General features: G+C 51.9%; 1 protein-coding gene and 1 long non-coding RNA gene across 6 annotated transcripts in view; one reads left to right on the plus strand and one right to left on the minus strand.

Annotated features, from left to right (window-relative positions):
- SYNDIG1 (synapse differentiation inducing 1) overlaps positions 1-25,748 on the plus strand; it is an 87,632-nt gene that overhangs the window by 53,397 nt on the left and 8,487 nt on the right. For all 4 annotated transcript variants that reach the window (XM_085003350.1, XM_021077680.2, XM_085003351.1 and 1 more), the window contains exon 3: positions 7,387-7,524. In XM_085003350.1, coding sequence (XP_084859476.1) covers positions 7,387-7,524 — 138 coding nt within the window. The remainder of the gene's footprint in view (positions 1-7,386; positions 7,525-25,748) is intronic.
- On the minus strand, positions 11,751-17,457 carry LOC106506630 (uncharacterized). 2 transcript variants are annotated; one of them, XR_014832048.1, is made up of 4 exons: positions 17,101-17,457; positions 16,481-16,549; positions 14,624-16,191; positions 11,751-14,444 (listed from the first exon to the last, which is right to left on the minus strand). It is a non-coding gene; the product is annotated as an uncharacterized LOC106506630 (long non-coding RNA). The 2 variants fall into 2 exon arrangements; XR_014832047.1 differs by lacking the exon at positions 17,101-17,457 and having other exon boundaries at positions 16,481-16,559.

Raw genomic sequence — 25,748 nt, forward strand, 5'->3', positions numbered from 1 at the left:
TTTGACAGAGCTCGTCATTCTTTAATCATTTTTTCAACATTTCCTGGTACGGAGAGCTGGCCCCAGTGTGCCTTGTACGTGGCAGCCCTGACCCTGCCGTCATCCATCTCGCTGAAGCACCGTGGCTCCCGTGTTGCAGAACCGCGTGTGGAAACCAGGGCCCAGGCACTGGGTCTGCTCATCTCACGGAGGTGGGGGTGTGGTTTCCTAGATGGTCTCAGCAGACAGAGCAGGGAAAATGTGTGTCACATGTGCACATAAACACATTCATGCAACCATGTGTGTGTGTACACGTACTTAGATGGATAGATGATAGATAGATTATAGATAGACAATAGGTTGCCAGATAGATAGTAGATAAATAATAGATAGAGATAATAAGTAGATAGATGTTAGATAGATGATGGTAAATAGATGATAGATAGATAATAGATGATAGATAGATAATAGGTTGCTAGAGAGATACATAAATAATAGAGATAATAAGTAGATGTTAGGTAGATAATGGATGATAGATAAATAGATATAGATAATAAGTAGATAGATGTTAGGTAGGTAGATAGATGATAAATAGATGATAGATAAATAATAGATGATAGATAATAGGGTGCTAGATAGATAATAGATGATAGATAAATAGGCAGATAGACAGATGTAGATAATAAGTAGATAGATAGATGATAAATAGATAAATAATAGATGATGGGGTGCTAGACAGACAAATAGAACAAATATCCTCAGTCCAATCCAGCCAGTTCACACCGACATCCCACGTTCCTCTGTAAGCTGCACTTTATCCCCTGCTGCGGAGGCCTCACACTTTGGTGACTGCTGTCCTTTGCGTGAGCTTTTAGGTCACTCCCAATGCTCTGTGGTCACATACAAGCCTGCGGGGCATAAGCGCGAGCACATGCACCTTTCTGTCATTGAGGTGAGTCTTCAGGACGAATACCTAGAAGTGAGGTTACTGAGCCAAAAAATCAACGTGCATTTAATTGTGTTACATGTTGACAGATTTGCTCCTAAGGTTGCCCCAGTGTGCACCCCAACCAGCCTGTGTCCCCAGCCCAACCGTACAGCTGGTTGTGCTTTTCCATCGTTGATGGCTCGATAGGTGGAACATGGCGTCTTGGTGTGGTTTTCATTCTTCCTCTAAAGGAGGATAGATATCATTCCTGGACTGAGTGAGGCCAGCAGAGCAACCAGGCCACGAAATTTCAGAAGCCAGCTCTGCAGTCACGTGACTCTGAGAGTTAAATCCTAGTTCAAACCAATCCAAACCCATGGTGCCAAACTGTCTCGGACTTTCCATCTGCAAACAGTAGGGAACTTGGCGAATTACGTGTTGAGTTACTCTGGCCAATGTAACCTAAAGGGATGGTTGTATGCGTAGCTCTTACGTACAGAAAATCACGCGTGGAAACAATGCAGGTTTGAAGCAGGCATCCACATGTAGAAGCTGGGCCCACAGAGGACGATGACAAGGTGCTAGGGTGGGTCAGAGGTGACACCCACCTCTGTGGTTGGGCCTGGAAGGCTGTGTCTGGGTGTGTTTCCAGGTGGCTTGGCCGATGTAGGACGAGCCCTGCTCCCCAGCAGTAGGATCTATGTGGGCCGCCTGGGGCCCCTGTTCCACACCAGGCCCCCCCACTCTGCAGCCCCGTGTGTGCACAGGGATCACTCCTGGCCCAGGGCCTTTACACCTGCTGCTCCCAGGTCCTTATTGAGAAGGGGCCTTTGGTGGAACCACAGTATCTTAGACAAAATCAGAAGCCTAGTGGACAGCTCCAATTAGATCCACACTATGAAAACAAACACATATGAGTGAAAAAGTAACATAATTTCCAGCACAGACTGCAGGCCTGCTAGGCCCAGGTCAGTCTTAGCTGATTTGTGTAGTGTTATTTGATACTGGCTCTTCCGTCTTTGAAAACACAGGATGTATGTATTTACTCTTTGTGCCTTTTATTTGGAGATAGGCAGGGTTTGCCAACCTGGACGCCCACATTCCTCTGTGGCCCCATTTTCTCAGCCCTCGGTATTCACTGAGTGTGGGTCTTGCCCTGATCAAAGCGTTCAGGGTGTCTTACCCCCCAGCCCTGGAGCAGATGCTCTCAGCCACCCCCACCCCCAGGGAGATGCCCCTGGCCTCTGGGCCCTGAGTCTACCCTACAAAGTACAAGAGTCCCTGCCTGCCCAGTGCTCGCTGTAGCTGCCACACAGCCCCAAGGTCCCACAGGACCAGTCCTGGTGCCCACGGAGGACCTGCCTCACTAACACCCCCTGTATGGTCTGTGTTCCTGCCATGGTGCCCTCCCCGCTTCCCCACCCACATTTCCCAAGGTCTCCCCCCAGGAAAACACATGCATCCAGTCTTGACTCCAGATTTGCTTCTGGGAAACCTAACCTAAGGTGGGTCCTCAGAGTGTTTGCAGGGTTTTTTCCCTGGACCCCCAAGCACTTCGGTCACCAGAAGGCCAAGTCTTAGACGGAGCGGTCACCCCAACCCATGCATTGGATTGGAAACCGACCGCAGCTGGTGAGGCAAGTGTTTGAATTAATGCAGGAAAGCGGAGTAACAGCCCTCGGTGTTACTGTCTCTTCACACCCACCCTCACAAGCAGACACACCAGGCTCCTCACCCAAGTGAATCCCCAACAATCTGGCTCCAACTGGCACCTGCGTCCAGAATGTTAAGGCCCTAAGACCACAAGCATCCTTAGGCAGTAATCAGGCACTTCTCAGATAAGTGAGGAGTTTGCGCTTTGTCCGGGCACTGAGCATCAGCAGGTTCTCTCTTGATGCCTGCTCCATGGAGGCACTGGTCTCCCAGGCTGTGCTGGGTCCCAGCCTCACCCTGGGGCCTGTGCTGGGTTTGCTCTATGATGGTGGGTGTGGAGGGCAGCCCTGGGGTGTGTTCCCTGGGGGGCGTTTCCTGGGGGCTTTCCCTGGGGTCGCCCCCAGGAACCTGATTCCCCCCAAAAGGCCGATTGTTTTAAAAGGGAGACCAGGCTCCAAGTCTGTTGGTCATGGGAATCCAGAGGAGCTGAGTCTGAATCCCCCACTGCAGAGGAGGAAACAAGCTGGGAAAGACAGCGACCCCAGAGCAGAGGCTACAGCAGGTAATCCAGCTGTGCGCATCGGCCACTCTCACCCTGGAATCAAATGGGGAGCTTCCAGGAGAGAAGGCGGGGAGGGGGTCAGGGGACCATGAGAGTGGCTCATGTGGGCGGCATGGCCTTGTTTCCCCAGACGGGCAACCAAGACTGGGAGCCGAGTCTGGGGAAGGAGAGGAGCCATGTGGTGGGGCTGACAGCAGCAATTCGCAGGTACCCACAGCCACACCAAGAGAGTGCTCTCCCTCCCATGCCTCTGGGCAAATGCCAGGGCTTTGCTGCCCCATAGGCCCCCCTGCGGGCTACAGGCACCCGGGGATTCCTCGAGCATTCGGTACAAGGCACTTGTATACATACAAGGGCTGAAGGCACTTGCCATGTGAAGTCTGTGCTCTGCCCATGTGTGGGCACTGGCCGCCTATGCCCACTAAGCCCTCGGCAGGTGGTAGGTTGGCGGAGGAACCGTGTCAGGCGTCTTTGATTTGGGTGATTTAATTAACTCTGCTCTGGTTGGACATGGGCACTGTGGGAGGAGGTCTCTGGCCTTGGCCCTCAGGGGCCTGGTGGGTCTGATCTGGGAGCTCGGGGCTATGTTGAGTTCTGATTCCATTCTGCCAGCTGCTCCTTATGCCCCTGATGCAACGTCTGCAAGCCCGTTTCAGGGGAGCCTGGTCTCAGGGGAACAGAGTCTTGGGGGAGCCTGGTCTCAGAGGATCCTCGTTCAGTGGAGCTGCATCTGGGGAGAGCTGCTTATTGTAGAAAATACTAAAACCCAGAAATGCAAAAGCAAAACAAAACAACAACAACAAAACACTGATACACCCACCATCCAAAGGCATCTTAATATCTGACATTCTGAAGAAACGTGAGTTATTCTACGCTCTGTGCTGGTTTTTACCTCTGTTCAGCCAGGTGTCTTTCCAGAGTAATAAATAAGCATTTCCATCACTGTTGTCCACGACCGTTTAGAATTCCATGGAGAGGCCTCTTGTGGTTTCACAGTTTTAAAGAGGTGCATTGGGGGTCCTTTGTGGGCTGTGCCCCAACAAGGTGACCCAATTCCAAGTCCATCCTGGTTCCCCCCCCCCCCCCACCTTGGGACCATGTGGAGATGGTCCCCAGAATTGGCCAGCAGAGGGGGCCAGGGCACAAGGAGACAGAAGGGCCAGGGGGTGCGTGAGGCCTTGAGAGATGGGGCCAGGCCCCCGCACCCCCTGCGCCCTGACCCCGAGTCGTGCTTCGGGGCTCATGTGCATCCCGCCTGGTGCTGTGATTATCCTAGTAAGTCTTCCTGAGGAAGAAATCCCGGGAGTGGAAGAGCCAGCTCTCTGCGTGGAGGTCACGGGGCGCAGTGGACTGCAGGCTGGGGTGGAGGGATGAGGCAGCTGCCCCTTCCCTGCTCCACCCCCTCCAACCATGTGAATTGTAAACACCTTGTAGAGACTCTAATCTAATGTCCCATGAGGAGGATTCTAGAAACAGGTGCTGTGTGTGATGCCTGCCTTGGTGGTGCAGTTGGGTGTCTTCTCTGCCTGGTTCGTTGCTGTCTCTGCCACCCCTAGGCTACCCACTCATCTGGTGGCTGGATGCCCACAGCACATAGACCCACAGTACTCCCTTGCCTTCATGGTAGGGAGAACAATGAGAACTGGGCTGGTTTTGTCTGTCCTATAAATTGTCTGAATTTTTGTTTTGCTCTTTAGGGCCACACCTGCAGCATATGGCGATTTGGAACTGCAGCTGCTGGCCTACACCAGAGCGATAGCAACACAGGATCCAAGCTGTGTCTGTGACCTACGCCACAGCTCATGGCAACGCCAGATACTTAACCCACTGAGTGAGGCCAGGGATCGAACCCGCAACCTCATGGTCCGTAGTTGGATTCGTTTCCACTGCACCACAGCAGGAACTCCTGTGAATTCTTTTTAAATCTGTGTTAATCAAAATTGACCATTTTGGTGCTAAGTGCTTGGCACTTGACAATTTACAGATGTGGTTCCTTTATGCTTCTAAGTGAAAACCTGTGAAGACCTAAGGGGCAATCCTTTGCCTCATGGCCGTGGTGGTATAAATTCAAAGCTGTTTCCAGACATGGGGGGAGAGGGTGCTGTCGCTGCCTGGGTGGCCCTGTATGCTCTGTGGCTGTACCTCACACCACACTGCTCTTTGATTGGGGAACTTCCCACTGGCCACTCTGGCCACTGGCCTCCCTTTGGCATCATGAGACAGGCCAGTCAAGAAGCGGTCATCACAGAGTTCCCGTCATGGCTCAGTGGTTAACGAATCCTACTAGGAACCATGAGGTTGCAGGTTTGATCCCTGGCCTTGCTCAGTGGGTTAAGGATCTGGCATTGCTGTGAGCTGAGGTGTAGGTCACAGACGCAGCTCGGATCCCGTGTTGCTGTGGTATAGGCCAGTGGCTACAGCTCCGATTAGACCCCTAGCCTGGGAACCTCCATGTGCCACGGATGTGGCCCTAGAAAAGACCAAAAAAAAAGTGGTCATCAGAATCCCAGAGTTGGGGGTGCTGAGAAGACGCCCCATCTTCGGTCAAGATCTGTAGCTAAACGTTGGTGTCCAGGCACAGCAGGCAGCACAGAGGACTGGAGTAGCAGCCGCTGACCATGTGCTCTGAGGTTCAAGGAGACTAACCCTGGGCCCAGCCTTGTCTGTGAAAGAGATGACAGCAGAAATAGCAACAGCGTTTCTATTTCCAGAGCTGAGAACCCAGCCAGGCCAGGTGTTTTAACTCAATAAATTAAAATAAAACCAAAAGCCCACAAAAGCCAAAAACCTGAACAAGTATCCACAGCGACAGTCACTCCTTGGGTTTGAGATTCCCTTGCCAGCCTGACCCACCAGCTCAGGCCTGTCCTGCAGCCCCACGCTCCGAGTCCCAGCCCTCAGGTCCTGTCCCCCGCCACCAGCCATGACTGCGGGCCCCTCCCAGACCATGCCAGCACCCCAGAGAGGCTGTGGGATGGGGGGCACCTTGCTGCTCCAGCTCAGCCGGGGGCGCTGGGGGCTGTGTTTCTGAGTGGACGCTGTGGGGCTGACAGGCTGTGTGTCCAGCTCCGCTCGGCCCCTCCTTCGCTCGATGGAAGGTTCTGGCTCCCTGCAGGCTGGGCCCAGATCCCACTAGCACGATGCTACCCAGGGACTGCTCACTCTTGTCTCTGCCATTTGGGAACCGATGCTGCAGAGGAAAAGGACAAGAATTCACAGACCTGGCCCTGTCGGGGGGAAGGCTGCAGGCCCAGGGCTCCTGGAGGGGTGGCCCTGGGGGATGTGACCACCCAGGGTGACCACCTGCCTGGTGGGAAGGAGCTGGACCTCGCTGAGAAGGGAGGCCTGGGAGCCCGGGACCTGTGGGGTGTGTACATGTGTGTGTCTGTGACTATGTGTGTATCTGTGTCTCTGGCTGTGTGTATATATCTGTGTCTGTGTGTGTCTGCATGTGTATCTGTGAGTGTATCTGTGTATATCTGTGTGTTTGTGGGTATCTGGGTGTGTGAGTGTGTTTGTGTCTGCGGGTGTGTATCTGTGTATGTGTTCGCATGTGTGTCTGTGTTTCTGTATGTGTGTGTATATTTGTGTTTGTGCCTATGTGCGTCTGCATATGTTTCCGTGTGTGTATATGTGTGTGTATGTGTGTGTTTGTGCCTGTGCGTATCTGTGTTTGGGCCTATGTGGTGTGTGTCTGTGTGTAGCTGCCGGAGGTGGGAGGCAGCCAGGTGTGTGGACCGTGTATTACCCGCTTCCGTCCTAGAAAAGGTCGCGGTGTGTGACTCCAGTGAGTGCCTCTGAATTTGCCTGTTTGCTCACAGACAACCAGATGGAATCCACCTAGCAGGAAGCTTCTAGTGCAGGCTGAGTAGAGGCCCTGATGGGCAGTTTTATGTGTGTTTGAATAACCAGGGCAGGAGGGACACCCAGGCTTGAGACCAAACCCAGCAAGTCCTTACTTAGCTCAGAGTCTGAGGGAGGAAGGGTCTCAGGTGTCCCCTCCCCCACAGGGACCCCAACCTGTCCTGAAACCAGCTGAAGTGTCAGAACACAGGACGGGCTCCACTTGTCACGTGTGCCCCGCCAGCCCTGACCTCTGATGGGTCATACCTGCAGCTGCTGCCCCACCTTCACCCCAGATCTGTGTCTGTGCGTTACCGTCCCGCAGAACAGCCCAGAGCCCTTCCGTGCCTGTGGGGAGGGCTTGCCAGGCTGGCCCCCTGACCCCCACTAACCCTCGTTCTCCATCCATCTCCCTGGGCAGAGCGACTACTCCAGCGACACGGAGAGCGAGGACAACTTCCTCACGATGCCCCCGCGGGACCATCTGGGCCTCAGCGTCTTCTCCATGCTCTGCTGCTTCTGGCCTCTGGGCATCGCGGCTTTCTACCTGTCCCACGAGGTAAGGCGTCCGTCCGTCCTGCACGCAGCCGGCTCACCCAGGCTGTGGGGAGCATTCATGGGAGGGGCCGCCTTGGGTGGGGGTGCTCTCCCAAGGGGTTGGGAGCCTCCAAGCAGACACAGGAGTGGCCCAGTGCTGGGCGTGGACGTGGGACATACCGGGAATGAAGCCCAAGTGGGTTCTGTGTTCTTGGAGATAGGCTCCCACGTAGAATAAGTCCCAGTCTTACAGCACCTATGTGCTCGTCCCACACTTGTGTTCGCTGGAGGAGCCGCTGGTCCGGCCCCAGTGCAGACCTGCCCCATCAGAGCTGCTGGCGTGGGGCCCAGAGCCTGCTGGGAACGAGCCCTCCCACAGTCCTGATGCTGTTGCAGTCTGAGCTGTTGCACACGCATGATCTCCTGCAACGTCTGGGACAGGGCACTGCCATCACGGCACTTTGCGGCCCCGGGATCCCGGTCAGAGGGCAGTGGCATCTAGGGACCCCTGGCTATTGGAGGGCCTGGCCTGGAGCTGCCTCTGGAGGAGGCAGCTGTTGGGACTCGGCGTGGAGGCCCAAGCGCAGCATTCAACCACAACCTTATTTTACTCCAGCGCTAATCATTTGGTGCAGCTCCCAGTGCAGGTGAGAGCTTCATACGCCAATTACGGGAGGCGCTTGTGTGATTTTGGTGGACCCACCAAGGGACCAAGGCGTGAACGATGGTGAGGATAGAAAGGAACCCAAATTTACTGAGCAACAGCCGTGAGCTAGTTTGTGTGCCCACTTTATCTTATTTAATCTTTGCAGTAAGTCTGAGAGGTAGGAATTGATGATTACCATTTTACGGATGAGAAAACTGAGGTTTCAGGGATTAAATAACTTACAGAAATCAGAGAGAGCGAGCCTGTATGGGTACCTGACACAAATATCGATGTTTCTAACCCTTAAAATCAAATTGCAGTCACTATGACTTTTTTCTGCAAACCAAATAGAAGCTCAGTACTCACTTCTAAATCCACTGGCCACCCCTACCCCCCAACCTTGGAGCATATTACAGTGAGGAACAGGAGCCTTCTAGATAGGATTTGGCACCCGTGGCAGGTGCGAGCTTGAGATGGGAGCCACGGGACCCCCACCCCGGGCCCTGGGTTTGGAGCCGGCGCCGGAGGCCTGAGGGCTCCTGTGCTGTGTCTGCCTTAGGCTCTTCGCATTTGAGCATCTATTATGTCTTGATTTCATTTCATTTCATAAAATGTTTCTTTCCTTTACTAACTGCACTATTATAACAATAATTAAATGAGAAAAGGGAATTAAGAGTCAGATTATGAATTTTATGAATAGCACAAGCATTTCAAAGTATTCGTTACTATTTCCTAGAGGACTAATGCTATCTTCTGCCAAAGGGTTACTAGCAGCATCACCAGGAGCAGAAATCTCCATTTCTCTCTTTCCTCAATTATTTATACAGAGAATATATTCCTGCTATAGCAGGATTATTATTATTATTATTTTGCCTTTTTTTTTTTTTTTTTTTAGGGCTGCACCTGCGGCACATGGAGGTTCCCAGGCTAGGGGTCACGTCAGAGCTACAGATGCTGGCCTACACCACAGCCACAGCAACTCGGGATCCGAGCCATGTCTGCGACCTACACCACCACTCATGGCAACATTGGATCCTTAAGCCACTGAACGAGGCCAGGGATCGAACCCACATCATCATGGATACCAGTCAGATTCATTTCCGCTGTGCCACAACGGGAACTCCCATCGGGAATATTTTTTAATTAGAAAAGTGAAGGCTTGAATGAGGAACTGAGATTATCTGTTGCTTGAATTTCCATCCCTTCTGGCGCTGATGGAATCCAGCACCGACTCTTTGCTCTGCGTGAGTGACCAGGTGCAATGGGACAAACAGCCCATCCCTGCTTTATTCCAACCCAGAGGAAGTTGCATCATAGTGTAAATAGATGAAGGGATGCACAGGGTTGGCACGTCTCTGGGCTCGATAGCTTCTGGCTGCATCTGTGTCTGATGACAACCTGCACCCACGGTCTGCACAGTCATTTCGTAATGATGAACCATGTGGCTTATAGATGTGCTGTCACCTAAGGGTGTCCAGACAGAGATGGGAGTAGTCACCATGATTAAGATCAAATCAAGCCAGAGTTCCCGCCGTGGCTCAGTGGTTAATGAATCCAACTAGGAACCATGAGGTTGCAGGTTCGATCCCTGGCCTCGCTCAGTGGGTTAAGGATCTGGCGTTGCCGTGAGCTGTAGTGTAGGTCTCAGATGCGGCTCGGATCTGGCATTGCTGTGGCTCTGGCATAGACCAGCAGCAACAGCTCCTATTCGACCCCTAGCCTGGAAACCCCCGTATGCCGTGGGTGCGGCCCTAGAAAAGACAAAAGACCAAAAAAAAGATCAAATCAAGCCACCAAAGACTCTGGACCCACCCTATGCGGGGCTGAGGGTGCCAGCATGAACCCCCAGGCCCCTGGAGACAGGGCGCACTCACGCCTTCCCACTGCCACAAGGACGGGGGCTGCCGCCAATCCTGGCTGAGGGCTCCTCTGTGGTGGAAACAGCAGAGACAGAGGTGACCTGAGGGGCCTGGGAGGGCAGGGCAGGGCCTGAGAGCCTTGAACCCAAACTAGAGTCGGTTTAGTAACAGCGTTTTAAGCAGAGTAACAGCGGGAAGCAGGGCAGCATGAAAGGCGGTCAGAAGGCACCGCGTGGGAACTGTCTACTCTAAAATAGAGTCAACTCGGAGCAGAGAACCTCACCAGGAAGGAGGCAGACACGCATGTCAGCACTGGGGCCTCTGGAGGTTTCTGCTGACCCCCTTGGGGTCGCCCGAGACAGATGGAGGAAGACAGGCGGGTCCCCTCCCTCCGCCCTCCCCGCAGTCAGGAGCTGTCACAGCAAACCCTTGACTGGCAGGTGCCTCAGGTGTTTTCGGAAGCTGTCGCCTGTCACCTGTCCGTCTTTCCAACCAGTCGACTCACCAGAGAAACCAGCATTTCCACATTCTCCTCTCTAAACCTTGTCACAGAGAGATTTTTGAAATGTTCTTTTTTCCCAAAGTTGTGTGCTCAGAACAGGTGCATGACAAAAGCTGGACCCTTGTGTGACCCTCACACTGAACCGTATGGTCTGTAATCGTCCGCAGGTCTTGGAGTTCATGTTTTATGTACACAGCACCCCCGTTTTTTTCCTCAAGGTCAGTATTCTCAAATGTGCCCTGATTTATAGTAAGTTGAACACCAAGGGTGACTGGATCTGTGACCGCTAGCAGATTCAGAATCAGTACCAGACCCAGCTTCATACTTGAGAGTCACGTGTAGCCATCTAAAGGCAGAAGTGATCTGGTTCGGCAGGGTAACTCAGTCCTAAAGCCGTGAACTCTGCTGGAGTCACAGAGAAGGACCTGGCAAAGCCCATCCCAGTCCCAGGAGATGTGAAGCAGGGGCGGTGGGGCCACCTGGGGAGGAAGATGCCACCACAGGGCGGGGGGGGGTAGGAAGGACTTGGACCAGGCCCACCTCGCCTCCCAAGGTTATGGTGAGGAAACAGCTGGGGCTGCAAGAGCCCCGCCAGGCACAGGAATGGCCTTGGCTTTGCAGAAATACAGTGAAAAACAAGGCTATATGGATGGCCCAATATATCAGATGGATATATTTTAACCTGTAGCAGGAAAACGTGTGACAGCTTGATGATCACGGAGTCATCACCCTCCCCTCCCCAAACCCCGCTTCCCCCTCCCCGCTTCTCTCTCTTCCTCCCTCTCTCTCCACGTGTATATTTAAGATGGTGATTGTAGCTCTTAGAGCTTGTTTTGCCACTTCTGGATCTAAATAATTCTGTATAAATATTAATGATCTGGTGCAGCCAAGACAAATCAGATTTCTGATCTATTTTTCTTCCTCTGGAACGTATGCTGGAGTTGAGTCACTGATCTTAGCTGGTTTGGGTGGATAAATGAACAAATGCATCATATCTGTTCTGTTCCCTGGAGTGTGCTGGAGGGATTTTTTTTTTTTTTCAGTTATAGGTTATGCGTTGTCTCAGTAATTAGTATCTTGATTTGGGGATTCTTTGTCTGGAGCAGAGAAGCCCACATGTTGATTGTCCAGGGGCAGAGCCCACGCAGTGCCTGGGTATCTAGGGCTAAAATCTCAGTGTGTGTTACAGTCTTCCCTCTGGCTTCATGCTTACCTCAAATTATATTTGCAAATGCCTGATCTTTTTGCTTTTGGGTGACGTGTCTAAAGCTCTGAGGACACAGGCTCTAGAAGCACGTTGTTCTTTTCTTTCGCATCTCTGCTGAGATGGAGGCTCTCTGTGCGGGTCCTACAACATCCTGAGAAGCAAATAGAAGGTGCAACACCAGGCCCTCCTGCTTCAGCGAGGTGGCCCATGGCATCCTTGGCGTGCCTGAGAATGCAGATTCCAGTCTGGCCAGAGTCTGGACACATGCAGCTGGGTGTGCCCTGGTCCATGACACCACCGCAGGCGTGTCTGGGTGCAGCCACAGGGACGCCCAGGCCACTGATCCCTCTCACTGTCCACAGCATGAAGGGAAGCACCACCCCACAGGCAGGACAGCGCCTCCTGTGTCTGGACTCCCAGCAGAAGGTACAGATTCAGGATCAGCTGTGATTAGTCACTGGTCGATGAGTACATCATAGATTGTCATGGGAATGGAGCTGTTTTTGGTGCATGATTGACATTCTGATGTGACATCAGTGGAATTTAGTCTCTCACTGACGGAGAGCCCTCTCCGGGCTACCTCACCCATGGGGCCAGCTGCAGGTGGGCGTTAAAGGTACTGATAACGATACACTTGAACCCCTGCCACAGAGCCTGGCGCACAAGAGGACAGGACCAGGCTCAGGACTCCAGTGCGGGCTGCTCTCGGTGGGGCCCCACTTTTCCTGCTTCCTTGAGGAGCTTAGACATTTTCTGACTCTTGAGGGTTGCATGAATCCCAGAGGGAGAGCTAGAAGATGCTGAATCTAGAGCTGGAAAAATTACCTTGAGCACAGCATGTGCTGTGACCTGCAGAGCATGTGTAATGCTCCTCATTCTTATTGTACCGTCTGTCCTTTCAGATGGGGATTGTTTATGCCTAACCTTTAATTTTATTTAAATTACATATAAATAGGAAGGAGTCCTTGAAACACCACTGCAGTGCGTGCTCATACAGATCTGCTCTACACCCCTGACTGTGTTGCAGCGATGTCCACGCACACACATGGTCAGGGTCAAAGGAGCCTCATGCTCAGCATGAGCTTATCAGGAACTGTGGGGCCGGCTGCCTCACAAGTAATTCCGATGTAAATGATGAAGCCACAAGTTCTTGGATGACATGACTGCAGATTGCTTAGGGATCCAGGAAACAGCAAGATATGTGGACTTAGAGGTGTCTTAGAACTGATCCTGTGCTGGGGGACAGCAAAATGCAGGTGGCAAATTTGGCCTGGACCCTACCCATCCTCCACCCCCCATCCTGGCACAGCCCTGATGCCCGAGGAAGCTATATCGTTTGGGACCACATTGGCCCATCCTAGTCCCACTCGAACAGAATCACCCCTGGAGATCCAGGCGCTGCCACCCCATCCAAACTGAGTAAGGGGTTCAAAGCCAGCCTGAACCCCAAAGCTGCGCCATCACCCCCTTCTGCTATTACTCCAGCTGCCCTCCAAGACCACCTGCCTCCATCCCAGGCCCACAATGCCCACCACCATCAGACCAGTCTCTGGTGGTCTCTTCTTGGTCACCAAGAGCCACAGGAGCTTCAGGGCTGTCTGGGATGGTTTCCATGCCAGGAATCTAAACACAACGCAGGCGGAAGGTCCACCTTAAGATGGCAGGTCCCTAGAGCTCAATTCTGAGTGATTCTGTGCATTCCTGAGAGGATTCTGAACAATTCTTTCAAGTCTTTAGAGGTATATAAAGTGCATTGTGTTCCTATGGAAATGACATGTGGAGTCTGAAAACCAAAATGGATGAAAATCTTCCTCCAGAGCCATCTGTGTCCATGGAAGGATCCTGGGCAGGCTAGTCAGGGGCCCTGGGAAAGTGTTCGTGCAGCGAGGCACAGGGGGAGGGCTGATGAGCCAGACCTGGGCCAGGTTCCCACGCAGCAGGGAGCCCGAGTCACGCTCGCCCACCAAGGACGCTCAGAGTCAGGCAGCCTGATTGCTTTGGCCCTTAAGCTAGTTTTTAGGTAATTGGCGGGGTATCTGGCAGGGACCGCTCACAGCGTGGCTTGATTTATGATGCATGAGCGTCGAATCAGGAGAGCCGGGCAGGGGAGTTCAGCAGCCGCGCTGGAGTCTGAAGGAGGCCTCTCCCTGTGGGGGCTGCCCATCTGCTCAGGACATGCGGGGTGTGCTTCCCAAAGCTGTGCTTGGCTTCCTGGGGAGGCCGGTCCCTCGCAGCAGGAGGTGAGGACGCGCCCTCTGTAGCCTTGCCTCCGGGGTGCATCTGTGTGGACCCTGCAGTTGCAGCAGATGCAGGAGCTGGGAGCTCAGTGCTTTGGGCAAAGGGCTGCTTCTGCCGTGGGCTGGCCCTCCAGGCACAATTCCGGGGAAGCATCTGGAATCTGCTCCCACGTGTGGACCTGGAGATGCTCAGGGTGTTCTGGGCACCAACAGAGGGTGCTTTTTTCCAGGGATGGAACCAGTGTTAGCTCATGTTCAAGACTCCAATAGCACAGCCGCCAGGGCCTCCGCCCCACCCACCGCCCCTCGGTCCACCAGGCCCTCTGGGCTGAGTCCTCCTGTTCTCCGCTGCAAGGCTCATCCTCACCACTCCTCCCTCAGCTCCTTCATTGGTCTCCTGGGCTCAGAACCTCTTGTCTGAGGCTTTAGCTGTTTCAGCTCAGGACCCTGTTCCCAGCAGCATCTCCCCTTTGAATACAGGCCCCCAGGCCCTGCAGGCAGATGGGCCCGTGCAGGTCCCCAGCTCGCAGGACTCTGTGGCTCTCGTTTGGTCTGCCAAAGAGCCCAGAGCCCCTCTGGTCCAGACTCAAGTCTCTGCCCCTCACTGCCCCAAGACCCACCCCTACAGCGGGCCCCCCACACTGCCTCGCTGGACCCTCCCTTGGCCCGCCTGACCCTCGGTCCCCCTGGGGGAGCTCTGTGACCCTGATACTTAGCATTGGGGCCTTCGGGAAATGCTCCGGGCATTTCTGGCTGTTTCCTTCTGTGGCGCCCACCGCACACGTGCAAGGACTGGCTCTGGGTTCAGGGGAGGACCCTGTAATTTGGGAGTTATGAGCTAAATGCAGGGATGCAGGAGCCCTGTCCTGCAATCACAGGTCCACATGAGGGCACATGCTTTTCCAAATTCTTGGCATCTGTGCTGACAGCCGAGTGACCACCTGATGACAATAACAAGGACATGTTGCCCCAAGGACATTGCACCCACTCATCTATCAAGCTTTGTACACACCTGAGTGGCCAAAGGCAGATGCATTCTACTCACCTCCATTCTTGGCATAAGAGCCTTTCATGAGAAAGGCCAATTCTGTCTGAAAATTCCTCGTTGCTTCTGTCCCCCCCGCCCCAGGACCAGGGAGGCCGGAGTGACTGGGCTCATTTCACCAGAGGGCGGCCCTTCCTCAGCAGACAGGAGCATCGCCTCCAGCTGGGCCTTAGGGAGAGGCTGCCCTGACTTAGGACAGAATACAGTCGCTTAATGTTAGGCGAGCCCCCAACACCCTGCTGCTCTAGTGCGGAAGATTGTGGCCCCTGGCAGATCCGCCTGCTGCCCTTGTCCCCCAAGCAGGAGCGCGAGCAGAAGGGATGTCCCGGGCCCCACGCAGGCACTGGACAAGCAGTAAAACCGAAGCATGGCCTGGGCAGCAGGACATTAAAGTGGTCTTGGCACAACCTTTGACTAACCCGCAAGGCAATCAATTTCATTTCCCAGAAACTTAACGGAATTCAAAAGCCAAAAGGAAGGCTTAAAGCAGAATCAACCTGAGGTATATTTCTAAATATATCTAAACTCAGAGCTCTTCCCCCTCAGCTCCGAGCATAGAATTATAATAATCATTTGTTATCGTCAAAGAGCATGACTTAAGGGCTTCAGCTCCTGTGGTCTGTGGTCTCCCGAGCTTGGGGCAGGGGGCTGCCTCGCTTTCCAGCCTGGCAGTGTCACCAGAGGATGAGGTGCTCGTGTAAAAGAGTCCAGTAAACACACTTTGGTTGGTGTAAAAACGGAAACAGAGAAGCAGGTCCAGGAACAGGGGCTGGTGAAACCTCCAACCCTGCAAAGAGCCCCTCTGAGGGCAGCTAACAAAAGTTCCTGAGCTGAGACCCTGCAGTGATCAGGGCAGCAGAATCGCTGAGACTTCAGGAAGCAACTAGGAAATAACCAGCCCTCCACGGTCCTTCTCAAAAGTGCTCGGGGAGTAAATAAGACAGAAAGATGGTTTCGGTACCAACTGACAAGCTGTTGTCAAGGAGGAGCCCTGCTTCATTCATTTAAGTTCTCAGAATAGAGTTAGAGTTTTTCTTACACGAAGATTCATGTAACCCAGCAGGCATGTCAGGGAAAGAAGTAAACAGAAGGTAACAATACCTTAGCGTGTGAGGTGTCCGGGAAAGTCCTAGGAAGTATGGATGCTCAGACGTTTCCATGGCAACGTTATTGCTTCTGAGGGCGGCTGTTCCCTAGAAAGTAGTGGGTTACTTGGGGAAGATTTCTTCCAAGCCTCCCTTAATAAATAAAAGCTAATAGTCAAAATTAGCAATTTGTACACATTTATCAAACTCTTAATGGCATTAGTGTCTCAAGTAGGTGAGGCACTTCCTTGCTAGTATTTTAATATCCCTTTAATCGGCTGCACAGCTCTGTCCATCCTGACCGGGATGCTCCCGACACCCCAATGCCAAGGGACAGGAATGGGGGAGGGAGACATCTCTGTGGGGGACAGAGCACCGGGAATCCTGCTATGCCCACCTGTCCTGCTCCGGGACACGCTGAGTGGCTTCTCCCCTCCAGGCGGCCTCTCCTCATAGGCAGCTTTGTCTGGAACACAGGGCACAGGGTACAGTCACCCCCGCACCGTCCCTAAAATAAGCATTAGCTTTCACCCACTTTCACCCCTACCTCCTGCTCTCCCGAGTCCTAAACACCCTTCCTTTGGCTCAGGGACCATGCACACACGGATTGTCCTCCAGAGGGCAGGGCCCAACCCCTACAAGGTCAGGCTGACCCTCTGGAAATGATGAGTGGGAATGAGTGACTTTCATCAACTTCTAACTGAAATTTGGCATCTCTCCCAATTGTGAACAGGGGCCACAGCTCCAGGGGAAGGCGTTTGCCTCAGGGAGCCAGGGGGTGGTCCTGGGGACATGGGAGGGGTGATCCTGGGAGACCCTGAGGGGTGGCCCAGGGGTGGTCCTGCATCGTCTCTTCAGATCAGAATTCAGCCTTGCTGGCCCCAAGGGCTCAGCTGCTGTCCTTCTCTCTCTTGAGTCATTTCTGACCCACAAATTATGCCCCTACCAGCCTGTTACTCTGCCAGCCCACAAAGCCTAGAGGAGAAAAAGACATCATCCCAACAGCGCGTTCATTACCTTCATATCTTACTCTCATCTCTGGAAACTGGAAAAAGGATGCCCTTTGTGAAAATGCCCTTCCCCGCCGTGCATAATGCTAATGTCCTCCATGTAATAAAGCTAATGGGAGGTTTTACAGTCGGAAAATAGCTGCAGTGACCTTTCTTCTTTCGGGAGGAGTCTCTTCTTTCCTTCTTACTTCCTTCCCTCCTCCTTTGCCTTTCTATCCTTTGCACGTGCCCTACAGCCAAGTGAGCGGGCATCTTCCAGCATCAGCAGCAACGACTCACCCATAAAGGAAGAGCAGAGAGAAAGTTCAAGGACCCAAGACACCTCCCAGCCTCCCTTCTCTGCCTGCGCTCCGAGCTCCCATGCACAGACCATCTCCTGGGAGCTGCTCTTTACATAACATAAACAGAGCCAGGCAAGTGCAGGTGTGCCCACAGACATACATGCACACGTGCACCCACAACTGAAGGACCCTACCCACACACTGTCCTTATTTTAATGTTTGTACATCAGATACATAGTGGATTGTCACTGTGTAATAGAATAGCCCTCACCTGCTGCTGCGGCAGCATTGGCTTCTCAGGCTGCAGAGTTCCAGGGATCAAAGCGAAGTCGCCTCCTAGACCATGAGCAGGACACGCTTTGCTCTGACCCCCGTGCAAGGTGACCCAGCCTCACTTTCTTGTCTAAGCTCCCAGAATGTCGTTCGCAGTTGGGAGCGCCCAGGTGGAGGAAGTGGGAACCCAGACCTGCGTTCACACCCCGCAGGGGCCAAGGAAAGTCAAGGTCTGCACGTGCCGAAGTCGAGGCCCTGAGGTTGAAGTGGGGACTCGTCAGAAGGGCACCTGTGATAAAAGCTATGAACCCTGAGCCCCCCAAGAAACACCCTCGGGCTTTGACCGAAGGGAAAGCCGGCCACCTCAGGAGGCTTCTGCGATTTCCTCAAACTCAGCCATCTCCAGGGAAGTCCTATACACACCACACCTGCTCCCGGGTTTCTGATAAACCTCTGTCTCCGATGTAGGATGCTGATCCAGATATTTCTGCAGAGCAAACCACCCTGCACCTGGTGACATGAAATGACCTTTTCATCCTGCTCATGGACTCAGGTTGGGGTCCGGGAGGCACCATGAGGACCACCTGTCTCTGCCTCTCAATGTCCAGGTGACCCGAAGCTGGAATGCTCGTGGCATCTTCACACCCTGTCTGGTAATGGATGCTGGCGGTAGGCTGGGACTTTACCCTGAGTCCGCAAGAGCACCAGTATGGCCTTCGCACATGGGCCGATTTGGGCGTCCCCACAGCATTGACGGCTGTGTTCCCAAAGCGAGTGAAGACCGTGAAACCTTGTTCTGACCCAACCCCCAAAGCCACGCAGCTTCATTTCCATCACACTCTGCTGGCCGAGATCCTTGTAAAGGTCCACCCAGACTCACAGGGGGGACATAGAGGTCAAGGCTCTAGGAGAGTAGAAGGGACAGCAGCCATTGTGGGGAACGTAGAATCTGTCACAGCTGCATTTACAGGGACCAAAGAAAAGTCTACACACAGCGTTTTCATGTTATTAGGTTTATAGGAAAATGAATAACGACAAAACAACCTTCTTTCCTAAATGCCATATTCAGAAAGAAGGCGTCAAATTTACAAAAGCTCTGAGACCTAAAAGGCCTTGTAGTGTATGAGGCGGTGGCATTAGTATAGTGAAAAGGAAAGGGTATTTTTACTCCAAATGCCCACTGGCACACATGGCAGTGATGATGAAGATGTTGCCTGGTGAAGACAGAGGGCTTGTGAACCTTCAATTAGCAAAGCAAACAGCTCAATGACAGCACTAAATATTTCAAACGGTTTTTAAAATAAGCTAAGTTAATGTATGTCTTCAAACATCTATGGCCTTATGCTATGTGTGTGGACAGCAGAGGCACAGAAACCATTTCAGCAAAAGAGGCCCACCATAAAGTGTCTGATAATTTCCAACATGTGTCTCACTTGTTATTCTAACAGCAGAGTGCTGAGAAAGCCTATCATATTTACTTTTGCACTTAAGTCAGTAATTTATTGCATCATAAGTGCCTCGTGCTTCAAAGGCTTGAGCTTGGCTGAGCACACAGCTAACACCAGTTTGGCACCCTTGTGCTGTTAAGTGGCTATTTATAAGATGTATACTCTCTGGGAGATCCCTTCGTGGCTCAGTGGTTAACAAATCCGACAAGTATCTGTGAGGATGCGGGTTAGATCCCTGGCCTTGCTCAGTGGGTTAAGGATCCAGTGTTGCCATGAGCTATGGTGTAGGTCACAGACATGGCTCGGATCCCGAGTTGCTGTGGCTGTGGTGTAGGCCAGCAGCTACTGCTCTGATTCAACCCCTAGCCTGGGAACCTCCATATGCCTCAGGTGCGGCCCCCAAAAGACAAAAATTGCATCCTCTCAGATTTGCCGTAATACTACATTTCTAAGTCAGAACCCTGCTTATGCCTATTTTTAAATAACTCTTTTGTGATTTGGTTTCGAACCCCTTTGTTGGTTCTGCTGGAAGGGCATTACTTCCTCTGTAGTCCCATCGCATGGAGGGTGGCCTCTGGCAGACTTTGGATGCGGGGGAGCAACTGTGCCCTAGAGGAGGGACAGAGACTGTGGAGTTCACAGCTCGTTGGCTCCCCAGGCCCGCTGTGCACTCCAGTTAGGAGACTCAGAAGCTTGGGGCATCTCCCACTCCACATCCTCCACTATGTGAGTCTAAGCCTCCAGTACATACCCGTGGGTGTGAGCTGGGGAGATGAGACATACACTCTGCTTGAGGAGCAGGGCACAGTGAAGCCCCAAAGCTAAGCGGGAAGACAAAAATAAGGACATTAGAAGGCATCAGGGTTTTGGTACCTGAAGCTACAACAAACATCAAACATGCTCCACTTCTGGCCAGATTAACATCAACTCTTTCACTAAAGGCCTATTTACTTTCGTTCACATCTACTGCCCTAGAAAGATGTCTTTCAACAAAATATTGCCAGGCACGCCCGAAGTCGAGAAAAGTCTGAAGAGACCAAGCAATCATTAGAACCAAACTTGATGATGACTAAGATGTTGGAATTATCAAACAGAGAATTTAAAACACTGGCAAATACATTAAAGGCTCTAAAGGAAAAGGGAGACAACATGCAGGAATAGCTGGGTGACATCAGCAGAGAGATAAATACTATAAAGAGAAATGCTAGAAGTAAATAGCAGTAATAGATATGAGTATTTTGTTGGTAAACTTGACATAGCCAAGGAAAGAATCATTGAACTTGAAGATGGGCCAAAATAAATTACCCAAACTGACACACAAATTGAAAAAAAGAATAGGCGTTCCCATCATGGCACAGCGGAAACGAATCTGACTAGGAATCATGAGGTTGGGGGTTCGATCCCTGGCCTCGCTCAATGGGTTAAGGATCTGGTGTTGCCCTGAGCTGTGGTGTAGGTTGCAGACACGGCTCAGATATGGCGTGGCTGTGGCTGTGGCCGGCGGCTGTGGCTCCGATTGGACCCCTAGCCTGGGAACCTCCCTATGCCATGGGTGCGGCCCTAAAAATGCAAAAGACAAAAAAAAAAAAAAAAAAAGAGAGAGAGAGAGAGAGAGAGAGAGAATAGAACATCCCAGAGCTATGTACTTTGGGACCATAGGAAATGGTGTAACGTGTAATTGGAATATCAGAAGAAGAAGAAATAGTTGAAGGAATAATAGCCAAGAGTTTTCCAATATTAGTGACAGACACAAAATCACTGTTCCAAGAAGCAGAGATCAGGAAGCAGAATTAAAAACCAAAAATAAATAACAACCAGAACAAAGCCTAGATGTATTATATATAAACTGTAGGACACTGAAAACAAAGAAAAAATTTTGAAAATTCCTCAAAGGAGGAAAAAAACACCTTAACCAAAAGAGAAACAAGGATAAAAATTGTGGCAGACTTCTCATCAGAAACTACACAAGTAAAAAGGCAGCTGAACGCAATCTTGAAAGTGTTGAAAGAATAAAACAAACAAGAACCTGCCAATCAGAGCGTATATCCAAGGAGGAGAATATCCCTCAAAAGTCAAGGATAAATAAAGATGATCTCAAACAAACAACTGGGGGAATTTACTTCCAGCAGACCTGAGACTTAGAAAAATATTCAAGTTCTTCGGGCAGCAGGAAAATGATATGGGTGAGGAAACTGGATCTACATTGATTTGAAAAAGAAGAGCAGCAAAAAAATAATAATAATAAATAAAAGTGAAATATAATCTTTTATCTTTCTTAGTCTTAATTTATCTAAAAGATTGCTGTCTTTTAGACACAAAGAAAATTGTGTTTATCATATCATTTAATCTGGAATTTATACTTCAGTTAACAAAATCTAAGATCATTCATTTATTAACTTTCTCTGAAATTGTTACAGTTCATTTGTTTTATTTTTCTGGTAGCTATAGCAAGAATAGTAACACTGCACTGGGTGATTAGGGAATATGTAAAAGTGAAAAGGGAGAGAAGTGTTGAAGGCTGAGAAGAAGGATTCAGGAATATTCTAGCACAAGGTACCTACGGTGTGGTGCTACATGCAAGTAGACGTAGCAACTGAGATGTATATTTTCAAAGGAGGTATAAACAGAAAGGCAAGAGAGGAGATAAAATGGAATCCCACAAAAATGCTCAGTTAAAACCAGAGAAGGCTGAAAAGAATGATAAAAAAGAAATGACACATGCAACGCTATACAAAGATGGTAGATATTAATCCAGTTATATCAGTGATCACTTATACGTCAGTGGTCTAAACACAACAGTTAAAAACACAGAGATTACCGGAGTGGCTTTTGAAAAAAATGAGACCCAACTATATGCTGTCTACAGATAAACTATATACTGTGTGGCCACAAAAGGAAAAAAAAAGAAAAGGAGAAAGATCTAAAATCCTTAATCTAAGCAGCCGCCTTAAGAAACTAGAGAAATAAGAATAAAGCAAACAGAATAAATGGAATAGTTTCAAATTAGGGAAGAAACCAATTAACAGTGAAAATAGAAAAACAGTGGAGGAGTTCCCGTTGTGGCGCAGTGGAAACAAACCTGACTAGTATCCATGAGGACATGGGTTCAATCCCTGGCCTCAATCAGTGGGTTAAGGATCCGACATTATGAGATGTGGTGTAGGTCATAGACGCGGCTTGGATCGCATGTTGCTGTGGCAGTGGTGTAGGCTGGCAGCTGCAGCTCTGATTCAATTTCTAGCCTGAGAACTTCCATATGCCACTGGTGCAACCCTAAAAAGCAAAGGAAGGAAGGAGGGAGGGGAGGGGTGGGAAGGAAGGAAGGAAAACAGTAGAGAAAATCCACACAATCAAAAGTCAGCTCTTTGAAAAGATTTGAAAATTAAACATCAATAAAATTCGAAAAGGTCAATAAAATTAACCTCTAGGCAAGCTAACCAATAAAGAGAGAGAGAGAAAATACCTGTACCTGGAAAGAAAGGACCATCCCTGCTGATGCTCTGGATGTCAAGAGGGGAGTGAGGGAACCTGCAGAGTGAAGAGTTCTCTGCCCGCAGAGTCAGCGCCTCAGATGAGATGGACCCACTAGCACAAGGAGCCTGGCTCCCCTGAGCTGCCGTCTCTCTGTGCCAACGAACATGGTTCTCTCCTTGGCTGCATGTTGGAATCACCTGGAAACCCTGAATAGCTGCTGATCCCCAGGCCCCTTCCTAGGCATCGTTATGTGATGGGGTGGGGTCTGCACAGGCCCAGGCACTCAGGGGTCCCCCTGTTCTGAAGTCCTTTGAGCAAATGGTATCTCCCTGCTCTCGTGAAGCCTTGCCCGTGGTGGCTCTTTCAGCAATTAAAAGCGTGACGTCTCCCTGTCGCAGTGTGTGGAGCTGGCATAGGTTTTTTTCCTCCATCCTTAGAAGTAGAAAACCAGGAGTTCCCGTTGTGGCTCAGCAGGTTAAGAATATGACTCATATCCATGAGGATGCAGGTTCGACCCCTGGCCTCACTCAGTGGGTTAAGGATCCGGCATTGCCATGAGCTGTGGGGTAGGTCGCAGATGTGGTTCGGATCTGGTAGTGTTATGGCTGTGGTGTGAGCTGGCGGCTGCAGCTCCAATTCACCCTCTAGCCTGGGAACTTCCATAAACCACTGGTAATGTTTTTTAAAAAGAAAAGCGATGGAAAACCATCCACTCTCTACAGCAAGATGCTTTGCTCCCAAAGTGGTGGCAGTGGTGGCGGGGGGCAGGAGGGGGGGTGCTTTGTAAACCTGCTGGGTGCATGGAGGAGGAGCCTAAGGAAGGGCCTCAGGTCTGCAGGCTGCCCTGGGGCAGCACCCTTTTGGACAGTGTCAACGCTGTAGAGAGTGGAGCATCTCAGCACTGGTGCAGAGATGCTGGGGCCGCGTGCAGAGGCAGGGAGAAGAGGCAGAAGGATGGCGCTCAGCTACAGTGTATCTTCAGATCTTTTATTCCTGTCATGGGTGTGCAGCGTGGATGCTAAGCTGTCTTCCATCGTTTGTACCTGTGGCACTCAGGTGGGAGGGGAGCAGTCCCTGCTGGGCACGGGGAGCTGAGCAAGCCCAGCTCCCAGGGGCAGTGACGCATCCTCCTTGGGGGGCTCTGCCCCAGGCGCGTGTGACCATGGGGGCTGTCAGTGGGGGTCACCTCCTCAAGGCCATCTGTTTTCAGCAGAGGGAAGGGAAGGTGTCCACGTGAAGGGCGCATTCAGTGCCCTCAGAGCCCAGGAGACTCGTGGACCTGCTTCAGGAAAGGCCTTGGAAATGCACAGCGCTTTCCTCCAAGTGCTGGTGTATGGGGCCCCAGGTTCCAGAGCTTTCAGATGGTCTTCCCCAACCAAAGGGGTACACAGGGTGCTCGGCAGGGATGGGAAGCCTGGGCATGGCCAGGTTTGCCATCCCCAGGGGGACATGCCAGCACCCGCCCTCATTCTGCCTGATGCACCCCTGTGTGGCCCTGGCCCCTGTCGGAAGTTGAATCTGAGTGACAGCCAGGCTCAGATCAGTAGGCTTCAAGCCCCTAGAGCCTGGGCAGGAGGACCCAGTCCATCCCCAGGGACTCTCAGATCTGGTCCCTAAAGGACAATGCCGTGGGCACCCTGAAAGACTGGCTGCTGCCCCACACATCGGGGAGCCCGGGCCCAGTGCTCACATGGTGGGAAAGCACCTGAGATGGGTGGAGGGCCCAGCGGGTGACAGTGACTGCCCAAGGCCCCGTGACAGAGACCTTGCTCCGTGTGCCCCGCCTGCTCATCCCAGGACAGCCAAAGACATCAGGGCTTTTCAAAGAGGGATGGCACCTTTGCAACAACAAATTACCCAAGAGAGACAGAGGCAGGAGGAAGAGGGGAGGAGATCACTGTCACTCGCCCGGCTCTGCAGAGTCCTTGCCGGGCACACAGGCCACGGAGTGGGTTCCCCCGTTGGCCAGGCTGGGCATCAGGCCCTTGCAGGCACTTACAAAGACCTGAAGCCCCAAACTGAATGTTGTTTACAAAGCCCAGCGCAGTTCCAGCAAAGAGAAGCGAATGTAACGTGTTTGGCAAAACCACTTCGAAGCCCCATTTCCAGGGAAGGAGGAACAGACAGCTTCCAGGAGCTGACTCGGTCAAGTTGCTGCATCCCCGCCGTCCACACCATCCACACTGTCCACGCCAGAACCTGCTGAGCAGTCAGGACGTCCACCGTCAGGGCTGCGAAGCCTCCCGGAGACGGAAGTTGAGCCCCCAGACCAGACCCACGAGGACAGCTGCCCAGACACCTCTCGGGCCCCATTTCACTCCCCCGGCAGTGAGAACACTATAGAAACAGTGACACAGAGACCACATAAAGAACGGAATCTCTCAGTCGTGAAGACAGAGACCCTGCAGTTCACGCACAGGAAGGTACAGGAAGGACCAATGTGTGATCATCTGTCCTCAGGGGGCATATGTGAAAATCAGTGGGTTCAAGGCACCCACAGCCATAGCCCACGTGGGAGACGGCCAAGTCCACGGGCTGGGGCCCTCACGGCTCCTGGGAGCAGCAAATGCGTGACATTTTCTAATAAATTTCAACATCCATCTCCCTATTTCACACCCAGACATCTGCCCAAGGGAAAGGAACCCACGTGGAGAAACGTCTACAAGCTCATTCACAGATGAGTCATTTGTCACAGCCCCAAAGAAAACAGCCCAGGGGAGCCGGCAAACAGCCAGAGTGGATCTCGGCGCTCCGGCAGGTGGAGGGTGGTTTATCAGGCAGGTGGCAGGGGCAGTCTGAGCCCCTCAGTGGCCCCTGGAAGCCCTCGTGTGACTTGCCCTTCGTGCACTTTGGCCACAGAGGCTGCAAGCCCATCTCCCTTGCGTTGCTCTAGATCCCTGAGTCGTGGGAGCGCCTGGCCAGCAGGCAGGTGGTGCAGAAGCAACCAGACGCAGTGATATTAATACCAGAGACACAGCATCCAAGAGAAAAGCCAGGAAGAACGACAAGGAATGATGCTCTCCAAAGAGAAGAGGAGGCGAGATCAAGCAGTGATTAAGGTCTGGATAATCTGCTGCTATGAAGGGAGAAGCCTGTCGCTGTGGGAGAGCCCGGATCCCTGTGTCATCTGCAGGATATTTTGCTACCCAGGGTGGTGTCAAAAGTTACATATGCCCCCT

Source organism: Sus scrofa, chromosome 17 (assembly GCF_054392235.1).
Source record: "Sus scrofa isolate SSC_HxYL_T2T_F1_AM1 chromosome 17, Sscrofa_HxYL_maternal_Yorkshire_Landrace_v2.0, whole genome shotgun sequence".
NCBI lineage: Eukaryota > Metazoa > Chordata > Mammalia > Artiodactyla > Suidae > Sus > Sus scrofa.